This window comes from Coturnix japonica, chromosome 21 (genome assembly GCF_054131305.1).
Source record: "Coturnix japonica strain WE chromosome 21, WE-NBRP24, whole genome shotgun sequence".
NCBI lineage: Eukaryota > Metazoa > Chordata > Aves > Galliformes > Phasianidae > Coturnix > Coturnix japonica.
Window position 1 is genome coordinate 11,099,102 of NC_140683.1, and position 26,067 is coordinate 11,125,168.

General features: G+C 47.9%; 2 protein-coding genes across 6 annotated transcripts in view; both read left to right on the forward strand.

Moving 5' to 3' along the window:
- The first annotated feature begins 797 nt into the window (after positions 1-797).
- On the forward strand, positions 798-5,344 carry LOC107321625 (protein AMBP). The gene is made up of 10 exons (XM_015878702.2): positions 798-963; positions 1,735-1,877; positions 2,017-2,093; positions 2,516-2,629; positions 2,888-2,989; positions 3,522-3,559; positions 4,192-4,270; positions 4,349-4,516; positions 4,639-4,815; positions 5,208-5,344. The coding sequence occupies exons 1-10, from the start codon at positions 853-855 to the stop codon at positions 5,237-5,239; spliced, it is 1,041 nt and encodes a 346-aa protein (XP_015734188.2). The 5' UTR covers positions 798-852; the 3' UTR covers positions 5,240-5,344.
- A 461-nt stretch (positions 5,345-5,805) lies between these two features.
- Positions 5,806-26,067, forward strand: part of RABL6 (RAB, member RAS oncogene family like 6) — a 31,722-nt gene continuing 11,460 nt past the window's right edge. For 3 of the 5 annotated variants that reach the window (XR_014936341.1, XM_015878700.3, XM_085521623.1), the window contains exons 1-8: positions 5,806-6,330; positions 9,445-9,579; positions 11,884-11,931; positions 14,960-15,012; positions 16,551-16,642; positions 17,496-17,636; positions 18,712-18,817; positions 20,933-21,036. Coding sequence is in view for 3 of the 5 variants with exons in the window: in XM_015878700.3 (XP_015734186.3) it covers positions 6,204-6,330; positions 9,445-9,579; positions 11,884-11,931; positions 14,960-15,012; positions 16,551-16,642; positions 17,496-17,636; positions 18,712-18,817; positions 20,933-21,036 (806 nt within the window). In the remaining 2 variants the exon portion in view is untranslated. Of the gene's footprint in view, positions 6,331-9,444; positions 9,580-11,883; positions 11,932-14,959; positions 15,013-16,550; positions 16,643-17,495; positions 17,637-18,711; positions 18,818-20,932; positions 21,037-24,035; positions 24,223-26,067 lie in introns of those variants that run through there. The other 2 variants (XM_085521621.1, XM_085521622.1) reach the window with 2 other exon arrangements.

Consider the following 26,067-nt stretch of genomic DNA (forward strand, 5'->3'; position numbering starts at 1 on the left):
ACGGCTCCTCCCGGCCCCGCTCCGCTTCCCGAGGCCGCGGTGGGACATTCCTGGCCGCCGGCTGCCACCTAGTGTTGCCGGGCGGGGGCCGGGGCACGATGCGGGCGGCAGCCGGGGCTGGATGCTCTGCCCGCCGCCCACCAGGCAGAGCATAGCCCCGACGGCGCTGCGAGGTGAAAGTCCGTCCGGCTCCTGTAGCATGTCAGCGGCCTGGGCCGGCTCTGCAAATATTGGGTTACAACCCGGCTGGAAGAGAGGCTCCTGCCCTTTGCTCTGTTTGCAGTTTCCTCCAGCTGTTTGGTTTCAGTTAATCATCTTGAGAAGGCAAACAGCAGCAGGAGGGATGGTGTGCCCACACTACCCACACTTCCCCTCAGGGTGGGTGTCCCAGCCTGCCCAGGTGCCTGGTACCTCCGTGAGGGTCTCACCCGCTGCCAAGAGGGAGCTGGCAGCTGGGCTCTGCTGAGCTCAGCCCCCACCCCACTATATGCTGGGGGTCTCTTGACGCTCTGCTGCCTGTAGGGTAATGCTGTTCCAGCACAAGGCTCTCAGTAGGATACCAGGGACGGAGTGTGAATCACAGCATTGCGTAAGGCAGACCAGCAGGTGCTGGCCCAGGTCTGAGACAGGTGAAAAGAGGAGCTCAGAAGGAGCTCCACAGGCCATGGTGAACCCAGGCCATGTGGCCGGGCGTGTGGGACCAGGAGCTGCCCCCGCACCTCCCTGCCTGGCCCTCCCCAGGTTGGCTGTTCCAGCAGCTCTGCTCTCTGTGGTCTGAAGGTCACGCTGCTGCGCAGTGGGGACAGTGCAGAGTCCCCAGTCCTGCTCAGCAGCACTCTGAAGTTGGCAGACATGATGTTTTGGGGTCTTCTTTCCCTCCTCCTCTTCGCTGTGGTCAGTGGGACGCCTGTTGGGGACCAGGATGAGGACATCCAAGTGCAGGAGAATTTTGAGCCTGAGCGGGTAATGGCAGCTTGGCGGTTCCTGGCATTTGGGGGCAGAAGGGACGGGGGGAAGATTTAATTCACTTCCCTCCAAAAAGGAAGATGATATTTCCCATAATGGGCTGTGTGGGGCAGGCCTCCCTTGATGCCAGTCATGGGGAGCAAGCCTTTGGGATGGCCTCACCCCAGCAAACACGCGGGCAGGGCAAAGAATCCCAGTCTGTTCATCAGCCCAGCCCGAGCTGTGGGGAGATGCAGGATGTGTGCAGGATGTGTCCTGCCTGGGAGTGGGCCTGTGGGTCTCCGGCAGCACCCTGCCTGGCTCTGCACACCCAGCAGCATGGCTCTGGGCTCTCCTGGGGCACACGGCAGGTATGAGACCCTGCCTGGTGGGCAGAGGACACAGGGACACTGCCCTGAGCTTGGAAACACCTCTAGGTTCCCAAAGGACTGCTTACCCCCCCTGCAAGAAGCCAAGGCTGAGAGCAGGAGAAAGAGACAATATTCTGCTAGTGTGAGCATCCATGGGAACAAGAGTCCAGCTTGCTCCTCAGGCTGTTTAGATCCAAGCTCAGAAGCATGGGAAGCCATGTGAGAAAGTTGGAAGGTCAAGTTGGAGTTGGAAATCCTACTGAGTGCTGATCACTTTCCTCCAGCAGCTCTGGCCCTGGCACCCTGCTCACCAACTGACCTCCTGGCCACAAGGATGTCAGCTCTGCAGAAAGCTATGGGATGCCCTGCCTCTGTGGAGGGATCCCGTGGTGGAGACGCCTCTTTTTTTCCCCCACAGATGTATGGGAAGTGGTATGATGTAGCTGTTGGCACCACCTGCAAATGGATGAAGAACTACAAGGAGAAGTTCAGCATGGGCACACTGGTGCTGGGCCCCGGCCCCAGCACTGACCAGATCAGTACCATCAGCACCAGGCTGCGGTATGGGCATTGCTGTGGGTGCTCAGGGATCTCAGGGATCCTACGGCATGGCCAGTTTTGATGCTCCAGATGTGATTTTCATGCGAAAAACATGAAAGAGTTCATCTCAATGAGACAATTGTTTTCCTCCTCCCTCCAGGCAAGGTGACTGCAAACGCGTTTCAGGAGAGTATCAGAAAACCGACACCCCTGGCAAATACACCTACTATAACCCCAGTAAGTCGGGCTCGCTGCTGGCCTGCTGTGTCCTGAGAGCCACTGTGCTGCAGGGGGTATGAACCAGGTCTGAACCTCAGAAGATGATACAGCTGGTGGCTGGGAGAGCGGTTCAGGGCAGCAGGGCTCAAGGAAAAGGAAGACTCTCCATAGCTCAGGTCATTTTCAGCCAAAAAAACTGTGTCTCAGGGGGGCTGCTCCAGAACTGCCTGTGTAGGTACAGCACTGTGAGGTATTCCAGCAGATCCCTCCCAACCCTGGCTGGTTGGTGATGTGAAAGAGGGTCCTGGTCAGTAGCTGCCTCCCAGTGATCTGATAGTTTCTTGAATCTGATTTCACTCCCCTGTTCTGAGGCTGCTTTCTCCACCCCTGTTCCTCCCTAAGGGTAGGAATGATCTCCCTTGTATCTCTTTCTCACCCAGAGTGGGATGTGTCTATCAAGTCCTACGTGCTTCGCACCAACTATGAAGAATACGCAGTCATTCTGATGAAGAAGACAAGTAATTTTGGCCCAACCACCACACTGAAGCTGTATGGTATGTCTGCTGTGGCACTGTGGGCAACAAGCTCTGGGGTGGGCTCAGTAGCACTGCTCTTTGGCTCCAGAGATGGTGCCTTCAGTCAACTTGTCTTTGGCATCAAATGAGGTTGAGTTTGATGGCTCAGCTTAGAGCCGTAACACACAATGAACACTGAGAACACTGTTATTTGAGATGAACATGATCTGTGTGGGAGAAACTCAGATCTGGGAGCAGCAGACACCAGCTGACAGCCCTTTCCTTGCTGTTACCCAGGGAGAAGCCCAGAGCTGCGGGAAGAGCTCACCGAGGCTTTCCAGCAGCTGGCTCTGGAGATGGGCATCCCTGCAGATTCCATCTTCATCCTGGCCAACAAAGGTAATCTATGGGAGGCACACACCTCTCCTGCTGCCTGTGCCCACAGTGTGATGGTGTGCTGAGGCTGTTCCTTCTTGGTACACAGGACTGAGGAGAAGGGACTGACAGAATGGAGGGAGGAGAAATTAAGGCTTTGTTGGGAAGGGGTAGAAAAGGGATGAGGCTAAAGATCAGCCAGGATTCCACTAGCAACCAGTTTTCTGCAATAGCTAGGGTAGTTGGTGGGATCCTTTCTGTGCTGTCAGGTTGAGGTGCCCCAACATGGCTGTATCTGGAGCAGAACATTGCAGGAACACCCACAGCTGCTCCCTGTATGTGATGAGTGCCTTGTTCAACAAGGAGTGGCAGCAAATGCTTGATGCAGATGGGCATGGGGATTTTAGGGCAGTACTTCTGAGAGGTACAGAACAGTTAGGAGGGAGCCCCTTCCTGAAGGACCCGTGAGAGCACAGTGTAGGGCCATGGTGAGAGGACTTCTTTATAAAGCCACCACTCTCAAGTTTCTGACTGTCTCTCTTGTGATCTGGGCCAGGTGAATGCATCCCACAGGAGACTGCTGCTGCCCCTGAGGTAAGTGACTGAGCTAGAACTTCCTGAGATGGATCAAGGCTGGGGATGGAGTTTGCCAGCTAGGACAGAACACAGGCTGTGGGGATGAGAGTCCTGAGTGCTTCAGGTAGCACCAAGGCTCACTTCCAAGTAGAAGGCAATGTCTCTTTCCTGTTCTGATTTCACGGGGTAGATTCCTGCACAGGGAGCCTGTTGTCTCCTTACCCCTTGCCTGTCCATGAGTGCTCCAGCTGGGCTGAGGATCCCCCTCTGTGGGTGGGGGGAGGCAGTTAATTGCCCTGCTGATGCTCTGGCTGCTATCACCCAGCGTGTTCCAGTTTCTTTAAGAAGGATTTTAAAGAGGAGATGGGATTTCATAAGAGAAACAGCACAGCTCAGGGCAGATATAATATCTGGAGGATGCACTACCATGTATCAGTGGGACGAGAGAAGCATGCTCAGCTCAGCACAGGGCATGGCTGGTGCACTTTGAGTGTCTTCATCCAAAATGTGTGATCCCAGCCCCCACCTGGAAAGAATACAAGGCTAGGAACAGCACGAGGCATGGAGTGAGCATGGCCTGCTGACCCCAGGCAGATGTCTGGAGGGGGGTGGCATGGCTGATGGCAGCTCTGTGCTTCCTCCCGGAGCAGAGGACACGGAGAGCAGTGCTGCCGCCTGAGGAGGGTTCAGCTGCTGGCCCACTGCCCTCATACGTTGGCAACAAAGAAGGTGGGTCCTGGTGGAGGGGCTGCAGTGGGTGTCCCTGCCCCCGTCACCCAGTCCAACCTGTATTGCACTCACCTGCAGATGCGTGCCGGCTGAACCGGGACCCGGGGCCCTGCAGCGGGATGCTCTCCCGCTTCTTCTACAACACCTCCTCCATGGCCTGCGAGACTTTCCTCTATGGTGGCTGCCTGGGCAACGGCAACAACTTCTACTCAGAGAAGGAGTGCCTGCAGGCCTGCCGCACCGAGGGTGAGTGGGAATGGGGCCACACCGGGTGAGGGGACACAGAGGGAACCGAGGCTGGCCCCAAGCCCTGAGTGTGCAGCACAGGATCCCAGTTCTGCCAGTCCTCCAGTCTCCTTTCCCCACAGCTGCCTGCAGGCTGCCCATCGCCCAGGGACCCTGCCAGAAACCAGTGGTACGCTGGGCCTTTGATGCGGCGCAGGGCAAGTGCATCAAGTTCAGCTATGGAGGCTGCAAGGGCAACGGGAACAAGTTCTACTCAGAGAAGGAGTGCAAGGAGTACTGTGGGGCTCCTCCACAGGCAGGTATGGCTTATTGCTGCATTGGGGACCAGTCAGGCACTGCTTGTGCATCCCATCCTGCTTGAGGCTGTGTCCCTGTGCTGAGTCTTCCTGCAACTGGGATTGGTCCATCCTGGGCCAGGGACTCTGGTGGGTTGAGAAAAAAGATTCATCTATGAACAGCATCATATGTGGGAACTGTTTAAGCCACAGATGCCCCAAGGCCAGGACTGTACTCCACAATGCTCATTATAACAGGGGAAAAGGCTGTGAGCAGGGCAGAGCACAGCAGGGAGCAGTGGAGGTGTCAGGGGTGTCAAAGCAGGAAGCATCAGCCATCAGCTGTTTGTGGGGTGTGAGTAGGGGTGAGGATGGCACCTGTGGGCCTGTCACACTGCACAGCGTTCTGCTTGCAGAGGATGAGGAGTTTCTGCATCTGTCGAACTGACAAGGATGAAGGACGAACGCTGAGCACTGGAGCTGGGGCTGCACAGGAGCTCCTGCCAATGCAGGAGATATCTCCAACAATAAACGTTTCTGAGGTGACCAGTGATCCCAGTGTCCATCCCGTAGCTGTCGGGAGCTGGGCAGGGGGCTCCGGGAGGGGCAGGAGGGGCTGTTGAGTCCCTGTTGGCCTCCCCAGCAGGGTCCCTTCTGTCCTGGGCCCCTGCCCCCATCTCAGCCCTGCTGACCCGCACGTTGTCCCTATGGGGCAGCTCAGGGCTCTGCCATCCCCATGGATGGACGGCGGCTCCCACGTGCTGGGGCAGCTGATGGGGGAGCACTGAGATTTACACCAACAAGTGCACGAGAACGGGGCCGTGAGCTCGGGGGCCACAGAAGGGAACTTGTAGGTACGTGGGGTGTCACGGAGGGCGCGGTGTTGGAGGCTGCAGGAGCCGTGACGGTGCCGCCGCTCTACTGCCCGTACCGCTGAGCGCCCCCCCCCGCTCCGCACACCGATGTCTTTTGGACCTTGCCGCTCCCCGTAGCGGCGCCGCGCGCTCCGTCTCTGGCGACGAAGCGGAAGAGCCAAGATGGCGGCGGGAGCGGCGCGTCCGGCCCTGAGCGGCGCCCGGCGGGGCTGAGCCGAACCGAGCCGAGCTGAGCCGAGCCGAACCGAGCCGAGCCGAACCGAGCCGAGCCGAGCCGAGCCGAGCCGAGCCGAGCCGAGCCCGCACCACTGCCACCCGCAGGAGCTGCCCGTCGCGGGCCATGCCCGGTTAGCGCCCCGCCCGGCACACAGCGGGCCCGGCCGAGCCCCTTCAGCGCCGCGCCCGCTCGTCCCCCCATGGCCCGGCCCTGAGCTCCCGGCCCGATGCTGCTGTTCCCCTTTGGGCCGCGCTTCTCCTGAGCCCGCGGCGGCCGCGGCCCTTTTCCCGACGGCGGCGGCGCAGGGCGGGAGCGGCACCATGTTCTCGGCGCTGAAGAAGCTGGTGGGCTCGGAGCAGGCGGGGCGGGACAAGAACATCCCCGCGGGGCTGCAGTCCATGAACCAAGCTCTGCAGAGGAGGTTCGCCAAAGGAGTCCAGTACAACAGTGAGTCCCGGGATCGCCGCGGTGCGGGAGGTGCTGGGCCGGCACCGGGCAGTTGTTTGGTAGGGGATTGTTGTCGCTTCACGTGTGGGGGAATAAACCCTCGGGGCAGGTGGGTCCCGCAGCACCGGGTCCTTATTCCACATCCCGTGGGTGTGTGATGAGGGCTGTGTCCTGCCGGGGCTGAGCGCCGTGTGCCTTGCTGTGTCCTTGGCAGGCAGTGCTATCCTGGTTGTCTGGCTCTGGACCTGATGCAGCTGGTCTGTTCGCAGTGAATACTTTTTGCCTTACACTATTGAGGCTCAGAGCTGTGCTTTGCCCCCTGGGGCTCAATAAAGGTTATTCTTAATACATTTCAGGAAGGCACTGCAAGTATGTGTATGTGTATCCAGCTCCAAGTAACCATAGTGAGATGGGGTCAGTAATCACACCATCCCAGCTGAAAATAGAGCAGAAATGCTGTTAGGGCCCCACACACAGAGGGGGAACAGAATGAGTGTATTTGAGTGTGAGATGTGAAGGCAGAGGTTGGCAGGGCAGGGCTGGGTTGAGGGGGTTTTTTTGCTTTCTTTTTTTAGCGTTGTCGCCCTTGAGTGTGTTTCTGAGCTGAGAGATTTTAGGAGCTTGCAGCTTTGCTGGGGAGAGCATTTGGTGAGTTTACCGGATATTAGATATGCTGACAGCGTTGAATTTAGACAATTAGCAACTTAGCAAGCAGTCATAAATATGAGCAGCAGCGCGTTGTTTCTAGTGACAGATGAGTGGCGAGGCTGCAGCTGTAGCTCCCTGACACACAGCACTGCACCAGACCCACACCTGCAGATCTGCATGAATTCTGTCCATCGCTGCAGAGTTGTAGCAGTGCCCACAGGGCAGAGCGCATCCATGTGCTTCAGTGTTACATGGGTGAGCTCAGGTAGCTTCTATCAGCTTGTGAATTATGTAAGAGAAGGGAGCTGGTGTTCCAGACAGTGAGTGTGCTGTACAGATCAGCTGCATCCTGCTGGCACAGCAGCAGAAGGGGACAGCCCCTTGTTGTGTGGTGACTAACTGCGTCGTCACCCAACCTGTGTGCATGTGTACCTGCTTGGCATTAATACAGCAGGACCAAAATTGCAAACGGGTGAGCTTTGTTGTTTTTGTCTCATTAGCAAAAGCCTTTGGAGAAGCTTTCTGCTTTGAGCACTGCCTTGTCAGGATCTGTGTTCTAATTATTGCTGTTATATCAGGAATAAAGCTGCATCTTTCTGTCCTGCCATAAGGGAAGCTTTCCAATCTCCATAGTAACTCTTCCCAGTATCACTGTTATATAACGGTTGTAGGAGATGCAGGCAGGGTTATGAAAGAGTTCTGAAGCATTCTCCTAGCTGTGGCACTGGGTAAATGGGGTGGGTTCTGAGCTGAGTGGAGACTGGCAAAGGTTGGCACGATAAGCAGTTGCTAAGGGAAGGGCAGAGCTGCACATCCCAGTGCTGTCAGTGCTCCTTCATTAGGAAATACAGGAAAATGAACAGAGGGTGGTGGGATGCATTTTGTAGCCATCTTTAACACAGATCTTTACAACTTTTCCCTGTAACTGTAACCCAAAGGGTGCTATTATGAGTGGTTCTACAGAAACGTTTCCGAGCTTTTACAGTCCATTATTGTGAACTGAAGCCTGTTTCATGGAGCTGTAGGGGTAGGAAGGGACCTGTAGAGATCCAGATCTAGAGTCTACCCCCATTGCAAGCAGGCTTCCTGTTCCTTGGTGCAGCCCAGCAGTGACTGTCAGTGATGGTGCTGGCAGCAGGAAACCTGGGGGAGGTGAGGCTGTCCCTTGTGGAGAAGAGCTCCCAGCTGAGTCATCCTGGAGTGATCCTGAAGCTGCAGCCCAAGAGCAGCCTGACCACTGCAGGGTCTGCTGGGCCCCTGCCACAAACTGCTTCAGTATCTCATACAGCGTTTGGTGAAGGACTCTGGATTTGGACATGTCTCTCTAAGCTGATCTGTGAGAGCATTTCAAGAGATTCAGGTTCTAAAGAGGACAAACAGGGTCTTGTTCTTCTGTCACAGACCTGCTGCGTTCATAAAGAGAAACGAAGACAATCCACCTTTGTTTTTTCTCTCCATCTGTGAGCAGGAAACAGGATCTCATGCAGGGCAGTAGGAAATGGTTTGCTGTCTCTGCAGAGATGCTCTGGTACCTGTAAATGAAGGCAGCTTATAAATACTAAGTTAATCCGTGCCTTTATCACCCTTTTAATGAGGAACTTTGTAAAGGAGTAAACAGCAATACCTCTTAGTGGGCGAGAGCAGAGCAACCACGATGGCTGCCAGCAGAACTGCAGCACGGGCCCTTTGCAGACATGGCATCTGCTGGCGGTTCCTCCAGGCACCGCTGCTCTCCTCTGAACTGACTGCAGTAACTGCTGTGTTACAACAGGAGGCAGCCTTTGGATGATACACAACCTAATGCTCATCACCTGAATCTGCCATTAGATGTCTCTGAGTGGCCCATTTTTCTAGTGCGTTATAGCAGCTCTTAGGGATCAAATACGAGCGTAAACATTCTGGTTTGGTGCAAGTCAGCTGATGGCTGCCAGCAGCTCGTGGTGAGCACGAAAAACAAAAATCCCGTAATGCAACAGAAGATTTTGGAAGCAGCACGTATCGTATTCAGAAAGAAGATAGCATTAAGGCAGGCTCTGGGATGCTCACATTATTAACTGCTGCAGAATTTACTTTGCTGAGCTGCGTATGGTTAATGGCAGCTGTACAGCCGATGTTTTCCCCTCATGAGGATGTTTTGGTCACTTCTTTCCTTGGGATGGGTTTGAATGCTCTTTTTCCTGCACGCTGCTTGCTGCAGGGTGAGGAGCAGAGGCACAGCTGGATGCTCGAGCATTCTGAATATCCAGCCTTCACGTGGATTCTTTTTGCTGAGCTGGTGTGAGTCGCTGAATGAGCACTGATTGTAATGACTGAGGCTCATGTTTTCCAACAGAACCCATCATGCCCATGTAATATGGGAGATCAAACTGCATCTGCATAGTGCTTGCATAAAGTTAACGTGCTTTTCACAGCGTTCTTTCCTTTGTCTTCAATGAGTTTTGTTGATCTGGTTGCTCTTTTCTGCAGTGAAAATTGTTATCCGAGGGGACAGGAACACTGGGAAAACCACACTCTGGCACCGACTACAGGGAAAGAAATTCATTGAGGAGTACATTCCAACTCAGGAGATCCAAGTCACCAGCATCCACTGGAATTATAAAAGTAAGGGGAAAGAGGGAGGAGGGAGTGACACGCATCTCTGTGTCTTGAGGTGGAAAGTGCACTGCATCTGTATTTGTTTCTTCCATGTCTGCTTGGGAGATAAAATGGGCCATCATCACTCTTGTTTTAATTTATTGTTCACAGCTTCTCAGTCACATTTTTAGTAACTTTATTCAGAAATGATGAGGGCTGCTTTACAAGTGCTGCCTCCTGTTTCATGATGCTGGCCCACAGCACCAGAAACAGATGTTGGTGGGATGGCAGCAGAGGCCGAACCTTCACACCAGTATCCAATTACATGTTGCTGCTGTGTGACAGATGGCAGCAGAGGGGTGGTGTGGCAGAATGGCACCTGACATGGGAGTAAGGGATGGTAGTGAATTCCTCCATGTGGAAGAAAGGGCATTCACTGATATTCATCCACACCGTAACACTGATGGAAACCAAAGAGTGAATGTGAGCACAGTGAGGGCTTGTTTCAGCAGTGGCCATGGTGACAGTGGTCACCTCTACTGGTGCAGATCTCTACAAGTAACATGCAGGCTCTTGTTTATTGCTGGCAAAAATGCAGGTCTAGTGGTGGTGACTATGCTGAAATATAATGCTTTGTAGCTGAGAATTTGCTCTATCGAGCAGTGTTATTGTGCTCTTTGTATCTGTTGTATTTCCTTGGAAATAAATAGAAGGTATTACTTTCCGAGTGACTTACATGTATGCTGTAATAGCTAAAAAATAAGCTTTTGGTGATGGCAATTCAGGGAAGGGTTTTAATTCATGATCCAAAAGATTCTGAAAAATACGTGTGATGTGCTTGACTTGCTGATGCCAACAGGTTTGTGATGAAAATCTGTCTCTGCACAGCACTGCAGTGTTGCATGCAGGTGAAAAGCTTGGTGCAAACTGTTCTTTCACTGATTAAGATGTAAAGAGCATCCCCTAACTGGTGGTGAGGATGCTTTAAAAATGGTTGTAGCACTGATAACTCCAGGCTGAGTTACTGAAGCACAGAAGTAGCTTTTTTTAAGTGCTTGTTTGAATTTGAGAGATGAGGTGTGATTTTTCCCATCTGCTCTGGCAGTGTAAAGCAAGTGGTTCTGAAAGCCTGGATCTAGTCTAGAGAAGACACTGTAGGCACAGTGATTGTATAAGCAGTGCATTAAGTCCAGCTCTTGGGCTCCTGAACAAAAAATGCCACAGCCTTGCAGGCTGCACTACTGACTCAGCATGAGCTTGCTCTACAAAGATCTGCTCGTCATCTCCCTGCACCACCAAGCTGCTGGGAGAAGTGTTTCCATTGGTGTTTCTTTCACTTGATCAAACCCTGTTATTTCCTTACTAATAATCTCCAACAGGAAATTCTACACTGACCTCAAAGCTTGCAGTAATAACTCCCTTTTTACAAATCTTGCAAGGTGTGTTTCCTGCTGAGAAAACTTTCCATCTGCCACAGGCAATGTGAGAAATGGCCTCAGAGCTGATTTCTGCCCTGTTCGTGGAGTTAATCTGTAGAGGAAGAATTAAGTTTGTTTTTCCTCTGATTGTGCTCTCAAGCCGCCTTGAATAAATATTATGAGGCAGCTGGCGGTAAATATTTACAGATGTTAATAATATTGCAGTCAAATATTCAATATGTTGCCTTGTATTAGGTTTACCTTTTAGGCAGGGAACACGTCACCCTGTCAGATCTTCAAAAGTTTTATACTGGAGGAATTTGTAAGAGTAGAACTGAAGTTATTTCTTCCTACTCAGAATGAACCAAATTGCTTTTCAGTCCCAGTTGTTTTATTATGGAAATTTTTGTACCCAAGTAAGGAATTACCGTTTCTGACTTTAATGTGCACTGTTTTGGTTTTTAGTTGTCATCAATTTTATTCTTCTTTTGGCAATCTCAGAACAAAAAAAAAAAGCAAATGCTTTTGTTCCAACACTTTGAGTGCTTTATAGATCAGTGTGTGGCGTTCTCGGCTCTGTGATCCGAAGGGTAAGAAGTGAGTCACATATTTGCATGAGGGTAAACATGATCCCACCCATGAAGCAGCGATTCTTATTTTAAAATAAGGTTTCTTGCAGTTGGAGTCTTCTCAAAGTAATTGTAACCAGAGGGAGAAAGGAAAAGGTTCTGGTAAAATGTTTGCTGGAAATTGATAGTCTTTGGGAAGGGGGGTGGATTTCACAAGTATTTCTGAACTGGTTGCTGAAGATTGAAAATACCTTTGGCTCCAGGCTGGGCTCTGTGGGGAGAGCTGGGAGTGTTCATTTTGCTGAAACCCTTTTGCTGACACTGTCTCCTTTTTGTGCTTTTAGCCACTGACGATATTGTTAAAGTCGAAGTGTGGGACGTAGTTGACAAAGGTAAGCTCTATAAGTTCTTTATATTGCAGGCTTGTTGTTTTTTTCCCTTTAATTAAGAACTTACCTGGAATCAGATGAACCTGTTTACTTTTCTTTAGAAAGAGGCATGTTTTTATTTTATTCGGCTACATGACTGTTACTTCCTAGGACAGTGTAGAAGGGAGAGGGGAGTCTTGTGTGCTGGAGCCCACTGTGTGCAGTCTGATCTTGACATCAGTCCCGGTGTTTGGAAGCTGATGTCTCATGTCCTGTGCAGCTGATGAGAGCCTGCTGCTGAGTTATTCAGCTTCTCTGAACTCTACTATAAACTTCATCTTCTCTCCTTTATACTTTTAGACAGATATAATCTCTGCATTCTGTTTGTAAAATATTTGTCAAGCTGCTTTTCAAAGAAGTGATATTGGTAAATGGTAAAATGTTACCTGATGGGAGTAACGCACACGGGAGGGAAGGTTGAAAGAGAAGCCATTTACTTCCATCTTTCCTAAGTGCTTACCAACAGAAGCGTTACGATGTATATAGATGTATATAGAATCTGAGCAAAATATCTGTTTTCTCTCTGCCTTCCAACTTTGGTATGAATAGATAGGCATTTAACTCAGGAATCGTGTGGCTCCACCATTTATTTCTGTGAATAGCTTCTCTGAGCACAGTCGTCTTCTAAACTAGAGACTTGTCATTTTTTTGGCAAAATGGATTGGATCTGATATGAGCAGATGTTATTAACAGCTCTTCTGATACTGCCTTCATTTCTGGCAGTGGAACATGTATTAGAAATCTGAAGGGATGCTTTATCTCCACTTTATATTCAAGGTGAAACTCATTCTGTTAAGATCCCTACTTATGGACCACTAATGTGTATTTTTGCGTAGTTAAATGTATTCAATCAGTGTAGTATAAAAATTCACTTTACTACAATTTAACAAAAACAAATCCTTCCCCACTGCCACAGCACTGCACGTTCTTGATAAATGCAACTTTAGGAAAATGTGTGCAAATGAACTCGATCATCTTTAAGGTTAACGTTATTTCATGACAATTTTGTTCTTCCTTCTGCCTGCTTAGGACAAAAAATCCTCCTGCGAGATGCTTTTGGTGAGAGGGGCACCAATGTAGGCAGTAGACTTCAAGTAGTGAAGGATTCAGTGCTGCTGCAGCAGAGTGCTGATGAGACCTGATCCTCCTCCTTTTTTTCCCCGACCTACCAGATCCTGGCTGTTGTGCCTGTTTGGAGTTGTGCAGAATGCTGCTCTTAGCAGGCTGCATGTGGACCTGCCAGAATTGCGTGTTCTGAACGTGCACATTGATGTACACTGTTTTCCAGGCTAAATTTCTTTAGCAAGTGTTTCCCGTTGTGGAACAATTGTTCCTTGTTAGAGAAAATTAAGAGATCCGTTTAAATTTAGAAAACCCATCTTGAAAATGGACCCACAGATGTGGGTATGTTGCTGCTAAAGGATGTGGAGTTGAACTGCAGTGTTCAACTTTAGTCTTCTAAAGCAGCTTCAGCCACTTCTCTGTCATGCAGCACTGCCATTCTTTGTATCTTGGTGTGAAAATGCACAGGAGAGTAATCTGCACCCCAGAAAGCTTCTTGTACATTTTTGCACTGAGTTTAATGTGGTTTGGCTAAGTCGTGTTTTGCCTAGCACTTAGAATTGTGCCTCCCTGTCCTTATTGGCTCAACAGTGCTCTTGGATTTTACTCTCCAGACTGTGTTAGTTAGACAGGAAGCAGCATTGTTGGCCCTGCCTGACTGATGAGTGGTGAATTGGTGCCATTTGTTTAGCATAAAGATGTTAATTCGGAAGGAAGGGGGAAAGGGCTGCTGGGAAAGCTTGGAGCCTGAGTCAGGTTGGTACATGGGAGCAGGAGGGAATGGCAGCTGTTACACTGCTGCCCCTCTTACCTTTTTCTTGACTCATGAATGTTTTTTTTCCGTCTTGCAGACTCACTGGAGTGGGTTTATCTGCAGCCTGCTGGGTTTTCCCTGAGCCTGCTCAGAGCTCCTTTGTGTAATGATGCCATTTGTTAAACTCTTAGCAAGTAAAGCTTGCCCCCAGCTATGGATTGTATTGAATTTTATCTAATAGTGTACTAAGTACAGCCTCCTTTGCTGCCCTTGAACTAAAAGAACATAGAAGAGATATCTATCAGCAGATGTCACAGTCCTGACTCATCTTTCTGGCTTTGCAGCATGTTGTGTAACTGCTGCAGGTTGTGGAGCTGTAGCAGATCCTGAATGCAAAGAAGCTGCTTGAAATTCAGATGATCTCGTATCTTTTGCTAGTTAGGTTCCTGCATCTTTTTCATACACAAACTGAAGGGATCATGTCATATATTGTTTTTCTGTGGCCCCTGGAATAGCATAAGCTCTTTCCACTGTATTGGAGATTGATTTCTTTTCCTGTCATTCTTCTCCCTCTCAGAGATTGATTTGTTGTAAGAATGGGGAAAGATCGGGGTGAATACTTCTGTTATCTTCAAACATTAAAAGTCAGATGACTCTGGGGAGACTAATGGTTTAGAAATGTGTAGTTTGCTATGACATGCATAGAGTGTTAGGTGGATGATTTCTCTAATGCAGCCTTTCTTCATTTAAGTAGGGAAGCGCCTCAGAAATAAATCTCTCGGGAGTAACTTTGTATTTCATAACTAACCTTGACCTGCCTGCTGGAAGAATGAAACACTTTCTTTTCCCTGTTGCCATGTGCAGAACCACAAATTCCACAAGTAATCACTTGATGTTCATCAGCTGGTTTTGTCCCGTGTTGCAGACTCTTAGAAAAGTCAACCTCTTTTGTATTCATCTTCGAATCTGACTAGCTGATAGTCTTGAACAGGGCTGTTGCTTTCCTTCTGCAAGGCATGCCTGTCCCACCCCACCCTTTTCCTAAGGCTTATAGTAGAATTTGGATCTGCATTAAGGCCATGTTCTAAATTCTGTGGTCCTGACCAAGGATTCACAGATCCATCTTGGAGTTCTCTACCCAGTGTAATGCATTTGTTTTTTACAATTCTTTTTAAGGAAAATGCAAAAAACGAGGAGATGGTTTGAAACTGGAGAATGACCCTCAGGAGGTGAGTCACCTTGAATGTCAATAGCTGCCTCTCAGCAGGAGGCCTCTTGTCCACCTTTGGTCCATGGAGAGTAAGTGCTGTACTTGTTTCTTCTGTAAGGCTGACCCAAACCGTGAATAAGTGATCCCTGTGCTTTTGCCTGTGCTTTTTATCCCAGATTGTGCCCCTGCCACCACTTTCCTGCTGTTTGTCTTTTGGGAATGACCCCACCCCAGCTGTTTAGCTGTAGCTTTGTACCTGTTTGCACACAGTGAGTGTCAGGAAGCCCTTTTGTAATGGGCTTCCTGAAAAAAATGAAGAAATTGCTGAATGCCACCTTGCTGCTCCTTAAAAGTGGTCTGGCAATTACCTTTTAGCACCCTTTGAAATGTAGAGTAGGCAGGGGCAATAGAAATGCCACTAGAGTGTAAACATAAATAGTGGCTTCCTCCAGGCTCATGCACAAATGTGTGTCCTTTGGATCTACTTTTGTAGAACGAAGTGCCATATGGGAGAGCTTAATCTCACGTTCCTCAAACTGCATTTGGGCTGCCAGTGCATTTCTGTAGTATCTCTTTGAAAAGCTGCACTATTTTATTCTCGGGAAAAGTTAGTTTTAAAGGCACTTGATTGCATGGCATTTACTGCAGAGCTTTATCCCTCCTGTTCATGTCACTGCATTTTGGATTGCAGTGCATAGGTAGAGTTTGGGTACTTGCTCAGTAACTTCTTGAAAACCACTAGAAATTGATGCAAAATGGGGTGTTACTGATACACAGATTGCTGAGTACTCAGTTATGGGGATGAGTCACGGCAGTAAAGAGTTTTCTGGCACTGAGGGTGGCAGTCCTCCTCAATCCATGTGATCAGATCTGAAGGATTTTCTTTAAAAATATTCTCTTCTTATGGGAAAAGGCCTCTATGAGAGCAGTTGTGGCAGCTGCTTCTTCCTTTACAGTTGTGTGTACATTCTTCACTCTTGGAAAATGAGTCAGAGTTGTTGTGTTGGTACCAAATTGCAGCAGGAGCCTTGCAGCTTCAGTTGTGACCAGCACTGATCTTTATGCAGAGTCCAAGCAGTGAAAACCAAACTGACTGCTAATACATACTTTGAACTCTGCGTGGAAGAAAATCAGTAGAAACTACATCCTAGCAGTACACATTGAAGCATTAGAAATATAGTCAATATTTGTGTTGGCAAAGATGTAGGAGGTAAGATCTCTGCACTCTGCTTTGTAGATTATACAGATTTATCTTGTTAATGCAGGAACTGGGGGCACAGGGAGAGAGGAAGGAGTGCATTTTAGGACTTCCTGCCAGCCATGGCTTCCTTTTTTTCAGAGGCTGCCAGGTGATACAGGTGCTGGTCCTGTGGGCACTGCGAGCTGTGACCCACCAGGCACCTTTTCTCAGTGATGATAATGTGAACCCCACAGGTCCTTCTTACAGTGGCTGTTGCTTTTGGCAGTTTGCCTATTCAGCACCATATCAGTTGTATTCTGTCTGAAGTTGAATTATTTACTGCTCTTTTGCTTTTCTTTCTTCTTCTTTTTCCTCAGGCAGAGTCAGAAATGGCTCTGGATGCAGAGTTTCTGGACGTGTATAAAAATTGCAATGGTGTAGTGATGATGTTTGACATCACCAAACAGTGGTAAGACATCTTCAGCAGCATGCATTACATCACATGATTCTCACTTGGTTAAAGCGAGTGATTTCTGGACCTCTTGATTCCCATGTGGCCTCTGGTGCTGATAAGCAGCCTAATGAGTCAAAGCTAGCTTGTATCCCTCGAAATAATAGCTTTATCTTCTGCCATGTCTTTTAATATAGTCCTCTCCTGGGTTTGTACAAGCAATCTCCCTGTGGACTTGTGGACTGCAGTTTCTGATATACTGCTATCTGAGGCTTGGTAATGAGCACTGACACAGGTGCAGAGAGTATGGTGGGCATGTTACGCCTTGCTGTGCAGAACCACAAGGGGAAAGGGAAAGCTAGAGAGGAATTTCCAGGAAGACAGGTGTCAGTAAGGATTATTTAGATGGCTTAGGCTGCATTAATACACAGAAATAACGAGCTGTTCATTTTGCATGTATGAGGAGGAGGGGAAGAGTCGTGTGGGAGCAAGAATTGGAAGAGGAGATGGTATGAGTTTCTGCTTTGCATTTAAGCTTGTGTTATGCAGGTTGATGTGGTTCAGTGAGCCTCCATGCGTGGGGGAATTCTTTTGCTTCCCTCACAGAATTTTGTAGGACTGAGGGAGAGATTGCAGCAAGAGGTGCGAGGTCTCTGCTGGAAGTGCTTTATTGAACTTGGCATTTTTGAATAAAGAGCAACACACACGTATTTACAGTGAATGTATTAGGGGGGAGGGGGAGGCCACAGCATAGAAGGGATTTTGGATAGAATTCTTACTTTGTGTCTTTTTTCTGTGGTTTGTACGTGCAACTGCTTACAGAATGATGGTTCGCTCTCATTTGCCTGTGTCTGTCTCTCCTTTGGTGAAGGACGTTTAACTATATTCTGAGGGAGCTTCCTAAAGTGCCGACCCACGTTCCAGTGTGTGTGCTTGGGAACTACCGAGACATGGGGGAGCACCGGGTCATTCTGCCTGGTGACGTGCGGGACTTCATTGACAATCTGAACAGGTAACTGGGGGTGGCACCGAGCTCAGTGGACATGGGAGCAGACTGTCACTGTTCTCTGTCATCATCCATAGAAAACTGTTGCCACTGTGTTTCAAATCTGCATCACGTTTATCCTGCAGCCCTCGGCATCTCCAAAGTGTGTTTTCTGGGTACAGCCAAATCATATTCCTCCTTTGCCAGACAGGCAAGATTTTTCATCTTAGAGGTCTCTGAGGCTCTCTGTTACATATTACTTACTGATCAGCATTCAATAGATAGTACCTTTCAGTGCAGGTTTGTGTTTTTAAGGCAATTTTTTATTTTCTCAGTCTTTATGACTGTTATGCATACAGCAGTGGTATCAGAATCGAGGCTCGATTCTGTACAGTAATCATTTCTTTACAAATATATCTCTGTATGTGACTCAGCTGAGCTTAATGCATGGTGCTGATGCTTGAGTAGGTGACTCAAGCTGTGTCTGCTGCTTGTTTGTGAAATATAACCTCAACCCCCTCCCAGTTTAGTAAACCAATGACCCAATGTCCTAACGCAGTATCTCTCAGTCTGCCATGGCGCTGCAGCCCCCCAGCAGCAGCATTCCGACTTTTTCTGCTGCCCTTCAGGAGGGACAGAGTCTGAGTAAAAGTGTGGAGTCGAATTCCTCCGTGCAGAAAAAAACGTATACATTGACATTCTTGCTGCTTGCTGAATGTTTATGGGAACCAGACAGCGGTGTCAGCACAGTGAGGTGTGGGGGTGTGTTTTAGCAGTGGCGACAGCGACATGAAAGACAAGCCATGTTCCATTTGGCCACAGACAGTTATTGCACCACAAAACAAAGAGCATCTCAATCAGCTCATCCACACAAGTCAGTTAATGGTGGTAACTTTTGAAAAATATCATTGAGGATCTGAGCGTTTGCTCTATCAAGTAATGTTATCATGCTCTTTGTATCTGTTGAGTTTCCATGGAAATAAGTGGGAGACATTCCTTTTGGAGGATTGTTCATGGAATTTAATTCAGCAGGTGTCTCTTCTGAGTGATTGCATGTCCTTTGTATGGTTTTTTTTTCTCTTTGCCTTTCTGGTTGAGACAGGCCTCCTGGCTCCTCATATTTTCGCTATGCTGAGTCTTCCATGAAGAACAGCTTTGGCCTCAAGTACCTGCATAAGTTCTTCAACATCCCCTTCTTGCAGCTGCAGGTAAGAGATGCTGCTTCCATGACATGTGCAGGACAGAGTTCATGGACATTTGACTTTATATGTGAGATTTTGTGTTATGGCTGATTGAGGATCCCAAATAGATTTTTGTTTTCATAAGAATCTAGTTCACAGAATTAACAGATTACTGAAAGTCATTGTCCTAATCTGAATGGTACCTGATCTGCTTGGATCCTACATCAAGAAGACCCAAGTATCTGATTTATGTTATAACTGAGCCATCTTGGCTTGACTAAGAGAAAATGTGAGGGCTGGATGGGCCTGGCAGGGTGGATTTCTCAGCTGTGGTACTTAATGCCTTTAGGGATGCAAATGATGTTGCATAGGTGCTTTTTTTTTTTTTTTTTTTTTTTAAATGAAAAAAATCAGACAGTTGGTTTTGATTTTCTTTTGCTTGTAAGTGAAATATCTGTGTGTGTTTTTACACACACAATCCAAAGTGAAATGCTAATTCAGAGTCAGTTCCCTGGGGGCAGAGGATCTGCTGGGCTGCATGTGTGGCTCTGCCGTGTCCTTCATGGAGCCGGTTCAGCGCTCTGCTTTTGGGCTGCACATCTCTGTGTTCAGCTTCCCCATGCATCTTTCATAAAGGAAGTGGCGGCTGAAATCCATACCCGCGGTACAGAGCAAGCTCCCCCTGGCAGCCTGGCCTCTTCAATTATTTATCAGTTCCTTTGCAGGGGAAGGAGCCTCAGATCTGAGGACATGGTTTAGCCGTGGGTGCAGCCGGTGGCCTGCATGGTGTGCTAATGGGATCGGGTCAGCCGGGCCTTCAGAGCACTGCAGAATTCTGCAGGCAGCTGAAATTGCCTTCTCCCAGAAAGCACTTGAAAGTGGCGTTCAGCCAAAGCCCTGGTCTGCAGTACGTGCTTTATTCCCTTCTTTTGGGTCATTGCTAAAAATAAGCTGCTGCTTTAATATTTTAATGCCAGCACGGTAAAATAGGATTTATTTTTATGTGTTTGGAAGTCCACTATTAGTAATGAGTTTTTCTTGATCAAATCCAAGTTCTGAGTTTACTGGGAAAATAGAAATAAATAAAACCTCAGGTGCGTGTCTTATTGCGGAGGAATAAGGAAAGGGAAACCTGGCAAACCTCTTGTTTAATAAAAGCCATTATCAAAGTGCCTGAGGTAAGCATTGGAGAGCAGTGTCCTCTTTGACTGTCTATTCAGCTAATTTGATCAGCATTTCCTTCACTCATTTATGGAAAAGAAGAGTTCAAGGAGCAGGGATCTTCCCTTTGTGTGGATTATTTTATTTATTTATTTATTTTGTGCTTGCAGTCTATGAATAATAAAAAAGGATGAAATTGTTACTTCTGAAATGTTGGATGCTGGTATTTAAAGTCACTTAGTACAGATCAGTGCTTCTGTTTAGTGCAGCAGGTTTAAATCTATAGCATGTTTTGCTGAAACTTCCTTGTATAACACATTGAAGGGAATTCAGGTTAACTAATGGTTTCATAACTCTTTGTATACATTTTAATTGAGTTCACATTTCCATCTGCACAGCGTTTATGAATATGAAAAATGAAATGAACCTGGTGCAGGAAAATGGATTAACACAATAACAAAGCATACAAATTAAGAATGTCAGTATCTACTAAGCAGTGAGTTAAATGATCATGGAAATGTTGAGGAAGGCCTTGTCTTTCAGCAGATTAACGTGTTTTGCAGTTATCAGTCCATACAAATCACCTGTCAGGGAGATGCTGGAGCTGCTGCTGCTGGAGGGATCCCTGTGCTGGCCCTGCAGCAGGAGGACGGGCAGCTCCTTGGGGTGGTGCAGCTGCTGGTGCTGCTGATTTCTGGAAATCACATATTACTGGTTGATGATTTGATCCTGTACGGCCATTGGAACGGATTGCTTTCATACAACCTGATTGTTTGGATTAATATGCTTTTTTGCTACCACTTCTGCATTCTGTTGTGCAGAAATATTTAAATTGAACACCATGAGATGGACCAAAGCTCCTGTTTAATTAATTGCTGTGGGTAGAGTGGTGACACCAGATCTTGGTGCACCCTGAGAGTGCACAGAGATCTGTTACGATGACCCTTCCTGCTCAGACCTGGCTTGTTTTCCTTTCTTTAGAGGGAGACGTTACTACGGCAGCTGGAGACAAATCAGCTGGATATTGATGCGACTTTGGAGGAGCTGTCAGTGCAGCAAGAGACAGAAGATCAAAACTACGAACTGTATGTCACTGAGCAGTCTTTTCTGTTTTGTTGCACTCGGTATCATACGAATGTTGTGCAGCCCCAGCTATGGCTTGTGGCCAGGCTGAGGCAGCCAGTGAGTGACATTTAGGGTTTCTTTGCAAGTTGTGAAACGTCACTTTAAGTGATGTATCCCAGAATACAGCATGAAGAATGTACTCTGGGATCCCTGTCAAAGGGTCTGTTATCTGCAAGCTACAAACATGTGACCTATGGGAGGGCAGTGGAGGTGGAGCTGAGCAGTACACCTGGAAGCAGTACATGGTAATGGGGTTATAGATAAGTATGTTGTAGCCTCTGATGCTGAAAGGGGATATTTTCCATCTCTGTAGTGTTCAGCATGCAAGTTGATTACTTTTCTTCTAGCTGTGGCATTCCTGAGTATGGTGTGTCTTCTGAAAGGCAGCAACTGATAGCTACAACGTGGTTGTCTTTTGTTCCCTTTGAATACTTTTAATCTCCTCAGAGTATTTCTGGTTTGAAGCAGGGACTAGTTTCCTGATGCCTTATCATTTTTCAATGCCTCATCTGTTTGCTGCTTGAAATGAGCGTTTGCCAGTTAACCCTGGAAAGCTAGTGCATCTGTAGCATGGTGAACTGGAGGCTTGGTTGGTTGCTTGGGTTTAGGTGGTACTTGCAAGAAGGTGTCTGCAGGCGTGGGTGCTGCATCACCTGCTCTTTAGTGGCTCCCACTGTCCTTGTGTTCTCCAGCTCACAGTGCCATCAGTCAGGCAGTGCAACAAGGCAGGATGGCCATGCTGGGACAGCTCAGTTATTTCGTTCACCCCGTGTCTGGCTGCTGGCAGAATGACTGATGCTAAATTTGGATCAGTGAAAACAAAAGGAGCACAAGAACTCTTCATCCTGCTGTGGCTGGGTACCTGAGGACAAAACGTCATTGCTCTAAATTGTGCATCCCAAAGAAAACACGAGGTGGCACACAACTCTGCCTCATCTGGCTTATGTAAGCAGTCCCTTGGCAGCTGCTGGCCAGGCTTTGCCTGTGTAAGATGTGTTTGGAGGCTTCCAGCTCTTTCTTTGAGCCTGGTCTCTGCCTGCTGCACCTGTTGCTCTGATACCTGCCCTGTCCTGTCTCAGGTTTTGCATTTTCAGTGCTGCTAAGTCATGTCTCAGTCCTTCTTCAGTTGCAGAATTCTTATTAAGCAATTGCTTTTCTGACTGTTCTGAATTTGAAATTTGCTCAGTTTTCCCATGTTCAATTGTGTCCATCTTACCACATGTCATAAGGAAAACTTTTAATGTATTGTGTCTGTTTATTTTGGTGCGTTTTTCCACCTTTCGTTATCAAAAGGCGGAATTTAATTCCAAGAATTCAGTTCTCTTTTAATTACCTCCCCCCACCTTGATGTTAATGCAAGTTACTCAATGCTTAAGTCTTTTTTTTTTAATGAGAACTCTCATTTTCTTTGACAGTCACTTTTGAGGAAGCCAGGAACTTGTCATCTATCAGCCACTATGTCATTGCTTGATTTGTAAGCACGTGAAGTCCATCCTTTTTACAGGAATTGTTCATTAGAAACAAATTGTCACATCATGAACTCTGTTGAAAAGCTCTTAAGCAAAGTGTTAGTCAGGCTTTGCAAAAATATATTCAGAGCAGTTGGTCTTCAGATTATCTGAGATACTGTATGATGCTGAAAATGGCTTCAGCAGCAGAGTCCTTCCCAGGTTTGCCACGTGTTAGAACTCCTGGACACTTTCTCAGTACTGTTGTACAGCTGGTATCTGCATTGCCAGGTCATGCTGGGTAGCCAGGTACTGCTGCCCAGGTAGGGAAGGTGATAAATCAGTGACTGATTCTCTCATCATTGATCTTGCTAGAGAAGTGGAAGAAGTGGGGTATGTATGGGCTGGTGTAGGGGGACCATTGTCCTGCTGCGTCAGTTTTGTGTCGGATGGAAAACATGAGGAGCAGCTGGGCAGAGATGGTCCCTCTGAGGCCAGGCAGCCAGTTCCAGCCCAGCTTCTGCTGATAGAGGATTGATTTCACATCCAGGAGCATGGGCTCAAGGGGGTATCAGGTTCAGGAGGCCAAAACAAACAAGGAAATCAAGCCCTCTGTGCAATTACCCTAATGAAATTGATGTCATAAGGTCTGTTAATCCTCTTTTCACAATTAATAAAATAACCTGAAGTATTTCTTGCCACATGAAATACATTTGAAAAATTGATCACAGTGCATTAGAACCGGGAGCCAAAAGCTTCAGGCTGCTGCCATCTTCAATAGCAAATGAACACAACACTGATAATTTCAGGGCTGTGAAGATAATGAATCCTTTATTCTTCTTAGGTTTGTTCTGTACAAAGGGCAATAGCCACCTCAGGCCCTGATAAATTTTGGATCCCACAGAGCATGTTCATCTTTAAAATTGCATAGAGGTCTTTTGTGAGCCAGCCCAGCACACAGTGAGTTATCCAGGAGTTCTGAGGATACGAACTTGTTATTGAGCCTGAAATTGAAGGATTAAAATGCAAACAAGTTGCCCATGTGGATGTGGACAGAAACCCATCTGGGGTTACATGTCATGTTTGCTGTCTCTAAAACAAACAAATGTACCCAGGTCACAGCATGAGTTCGTCTTGTGCATCAGCTGTCTATTAAACCTAATGTGAATGTGAAACTGCTTGTTTGGCAGTGAGATTCTGAGTGAGTCCTTTTACAAAGGCCTGCCAAAAAAAAACCCAAAAAAAAACAAAAAAACCAAGTTCAAGGAGCAGAGTGGCCAGACTGCATAGAATGAGAGAAAAACAGACACGTGGCAGGTGTGACCTGGTGTGTTCCTAAAACAGCCTCACTAGTGCCTCAGGAGAGTGTGTGTAAAGCCAGAGAAAGCATTCATGCATTATGTAGTATTTTTCAAGTGTGGAGGATGCTTGGACACCTCCGCCCTGGAAATTACTGAGAGCTCGCTGGCAGCATTTTCACGTATGCTGTTTTTCCACCCACCTCTTCCAAGGAAGAAGATATGAATATGAAAGCTCAGCACAGCCTATGCAGCCAGCCCATGTTAAACCAGCAGCAGAGCATTGCTATTTCTTCAGCATCGTGGCACACAACACAGAGCTTGGTCCACGTGCGTAGTTGGAAATGAGGAAGGTCACGTGAAGTGCACGTGCCAGATCTCTCCTTGGTGCTGAGCTGAAGTAAGAGCCCGTGTCATGCTGTCCCCAGATAACCGCTTGTACCTTTCTACTAAAAATAATGTGTCTTATTCTTATGCCCTTCGTTTAATGTAGATGAGCAAAGCATAGGAGCAGGTGCAGAAGGGAGCCAGTGTGTGTGCTGCTCTCCAGACTAGCTGAGCTGGCGGGGGAATGGCACTCTTTACACTTCAATCATGTAGGATTTTTACCCTCCAGCTCTTAAAATTTGTGTATTTCTTCAGGAGAAACAGGTGGTAGTCACAGCCCTCGCTCCTCCTGAAGCTGGCTGCTTGCCCAGAACAAAGCAGGTTGTTTCCAAAATGGGCAGTAAGTCTTCAAATATCCTGATTTTATGAAGCGTCCTGTGCTTCTTTGGTACCAGCTTTGAATACTCTTTGAGATTTAGGCTTTATCCTCAACTGATTCTGGATGCTCCTTGTATGTAATTCATATAGGATCTGGTCCCTTAGTCTTCACTATACAGTTATCTTTTCCTACCTGGGTCACCCAGCTGTCCTTCTGATCAGCAACTTGGGAGTTGTTCAGTTCTCTGTTTGTGTAACACTGGTAAGTTGGGTGCCCACAGAGCTGCCCTCAGCCAGAAAGCTCAGCCAGTGTGAGCAGAGCTGGCATTGGAATGCTGGATGAAGCTGTGACCAAGCTTGCAGGCCTTCCAGCCAGAATCTCTGTTGCTATAAACAGGAATAGGGATGCATACAGATCAGCATGGATTAACTTTCCTTCACAGTTAGGAAGCAGGAGTCTTTAACTCTGAGCAAGGAGGAGGAATCAGTCCTACAAAGCAGAGCTGCCCAGCATCCCTGCCTTCAGTTTGCCAGTGCAGAGCCCAGAGGTGAGGGCTGGCAGAATTCAGCCCTGGGTGCTTTTGGTGTAGATGTGCAGAGCTGCATAACCTCTCTGCATGTGCAGAGACAAGTGTCTTGGAGGGCTTTTCAGGCCATAGCTGTTGGGTAGATTCAGAGCATTCACTTCATTGAGCAGGGCTGCGTTGCAGGTAACCTTGGCTTATTTTACTTCACCGCGGATGAGGTGCGTAGCCTGCCCTGCAGGATGCTGAGCTGTGTGAGTTGTGACCATTTGTTGGGAGGGGAGCAGTGTGCAATTTCAGACAAAAGGTGTTGTCTGAACTCTGTGCTGGCCAAGGTGGTGCTCAGTAATGAAGAATGGTTTCCATTCCAACAACTGCATTGCCTGGAGCACAGCAGATGCAGTTGAACCCAGAGCTGTTGTGCACATGAGTTCATGGGGCTTAATGAAATGGGCTGAGACTGTGGCATTTGCTAGACTTCATACACAATATGCTTTGCTATCCTTTTTGTATCTCTCACATGCGCTACATGTAGCAGATCTTATTTTGAGACCACTTCTTAGTAAAAGCCTTTTCATTTCAAAAAGCTTGTAAAATGACTGCTAAGCAAAAGGGCTGCAGCAGGATCTGGCTCGGTGTCGTTCAGAAGGACAGAGCATTTTGCCGTTCAGATGGTGCAGGCTTTGGTGCTCTCTGAGTCAGGAATCCAGCCAGGACCACAGCAGGTTTCTGAGTTTCTGCTGCATGGCTCCCTTGGCTCCCACACACAGTGTGTGTGTGTGCAGGGAGAGACCACACTTATGTCTGCTCGTTGTGAGGGTAATTGCAGTCAGCCCTCTGTGAGCTCTTTTCTTTTGACATTCAAGGATTCTCCTCACAAATCCATTATTGGCTGAAATTAGAGGTTTTTATAGTGTTCAAATTTTCCTGAATGCTTTGATCTCTTCTGCAGAATAAGGAAATGTGCCAGCCCTGAAGCACTTATTCCCTTAGAGACGTACGTCCAACAACTGACA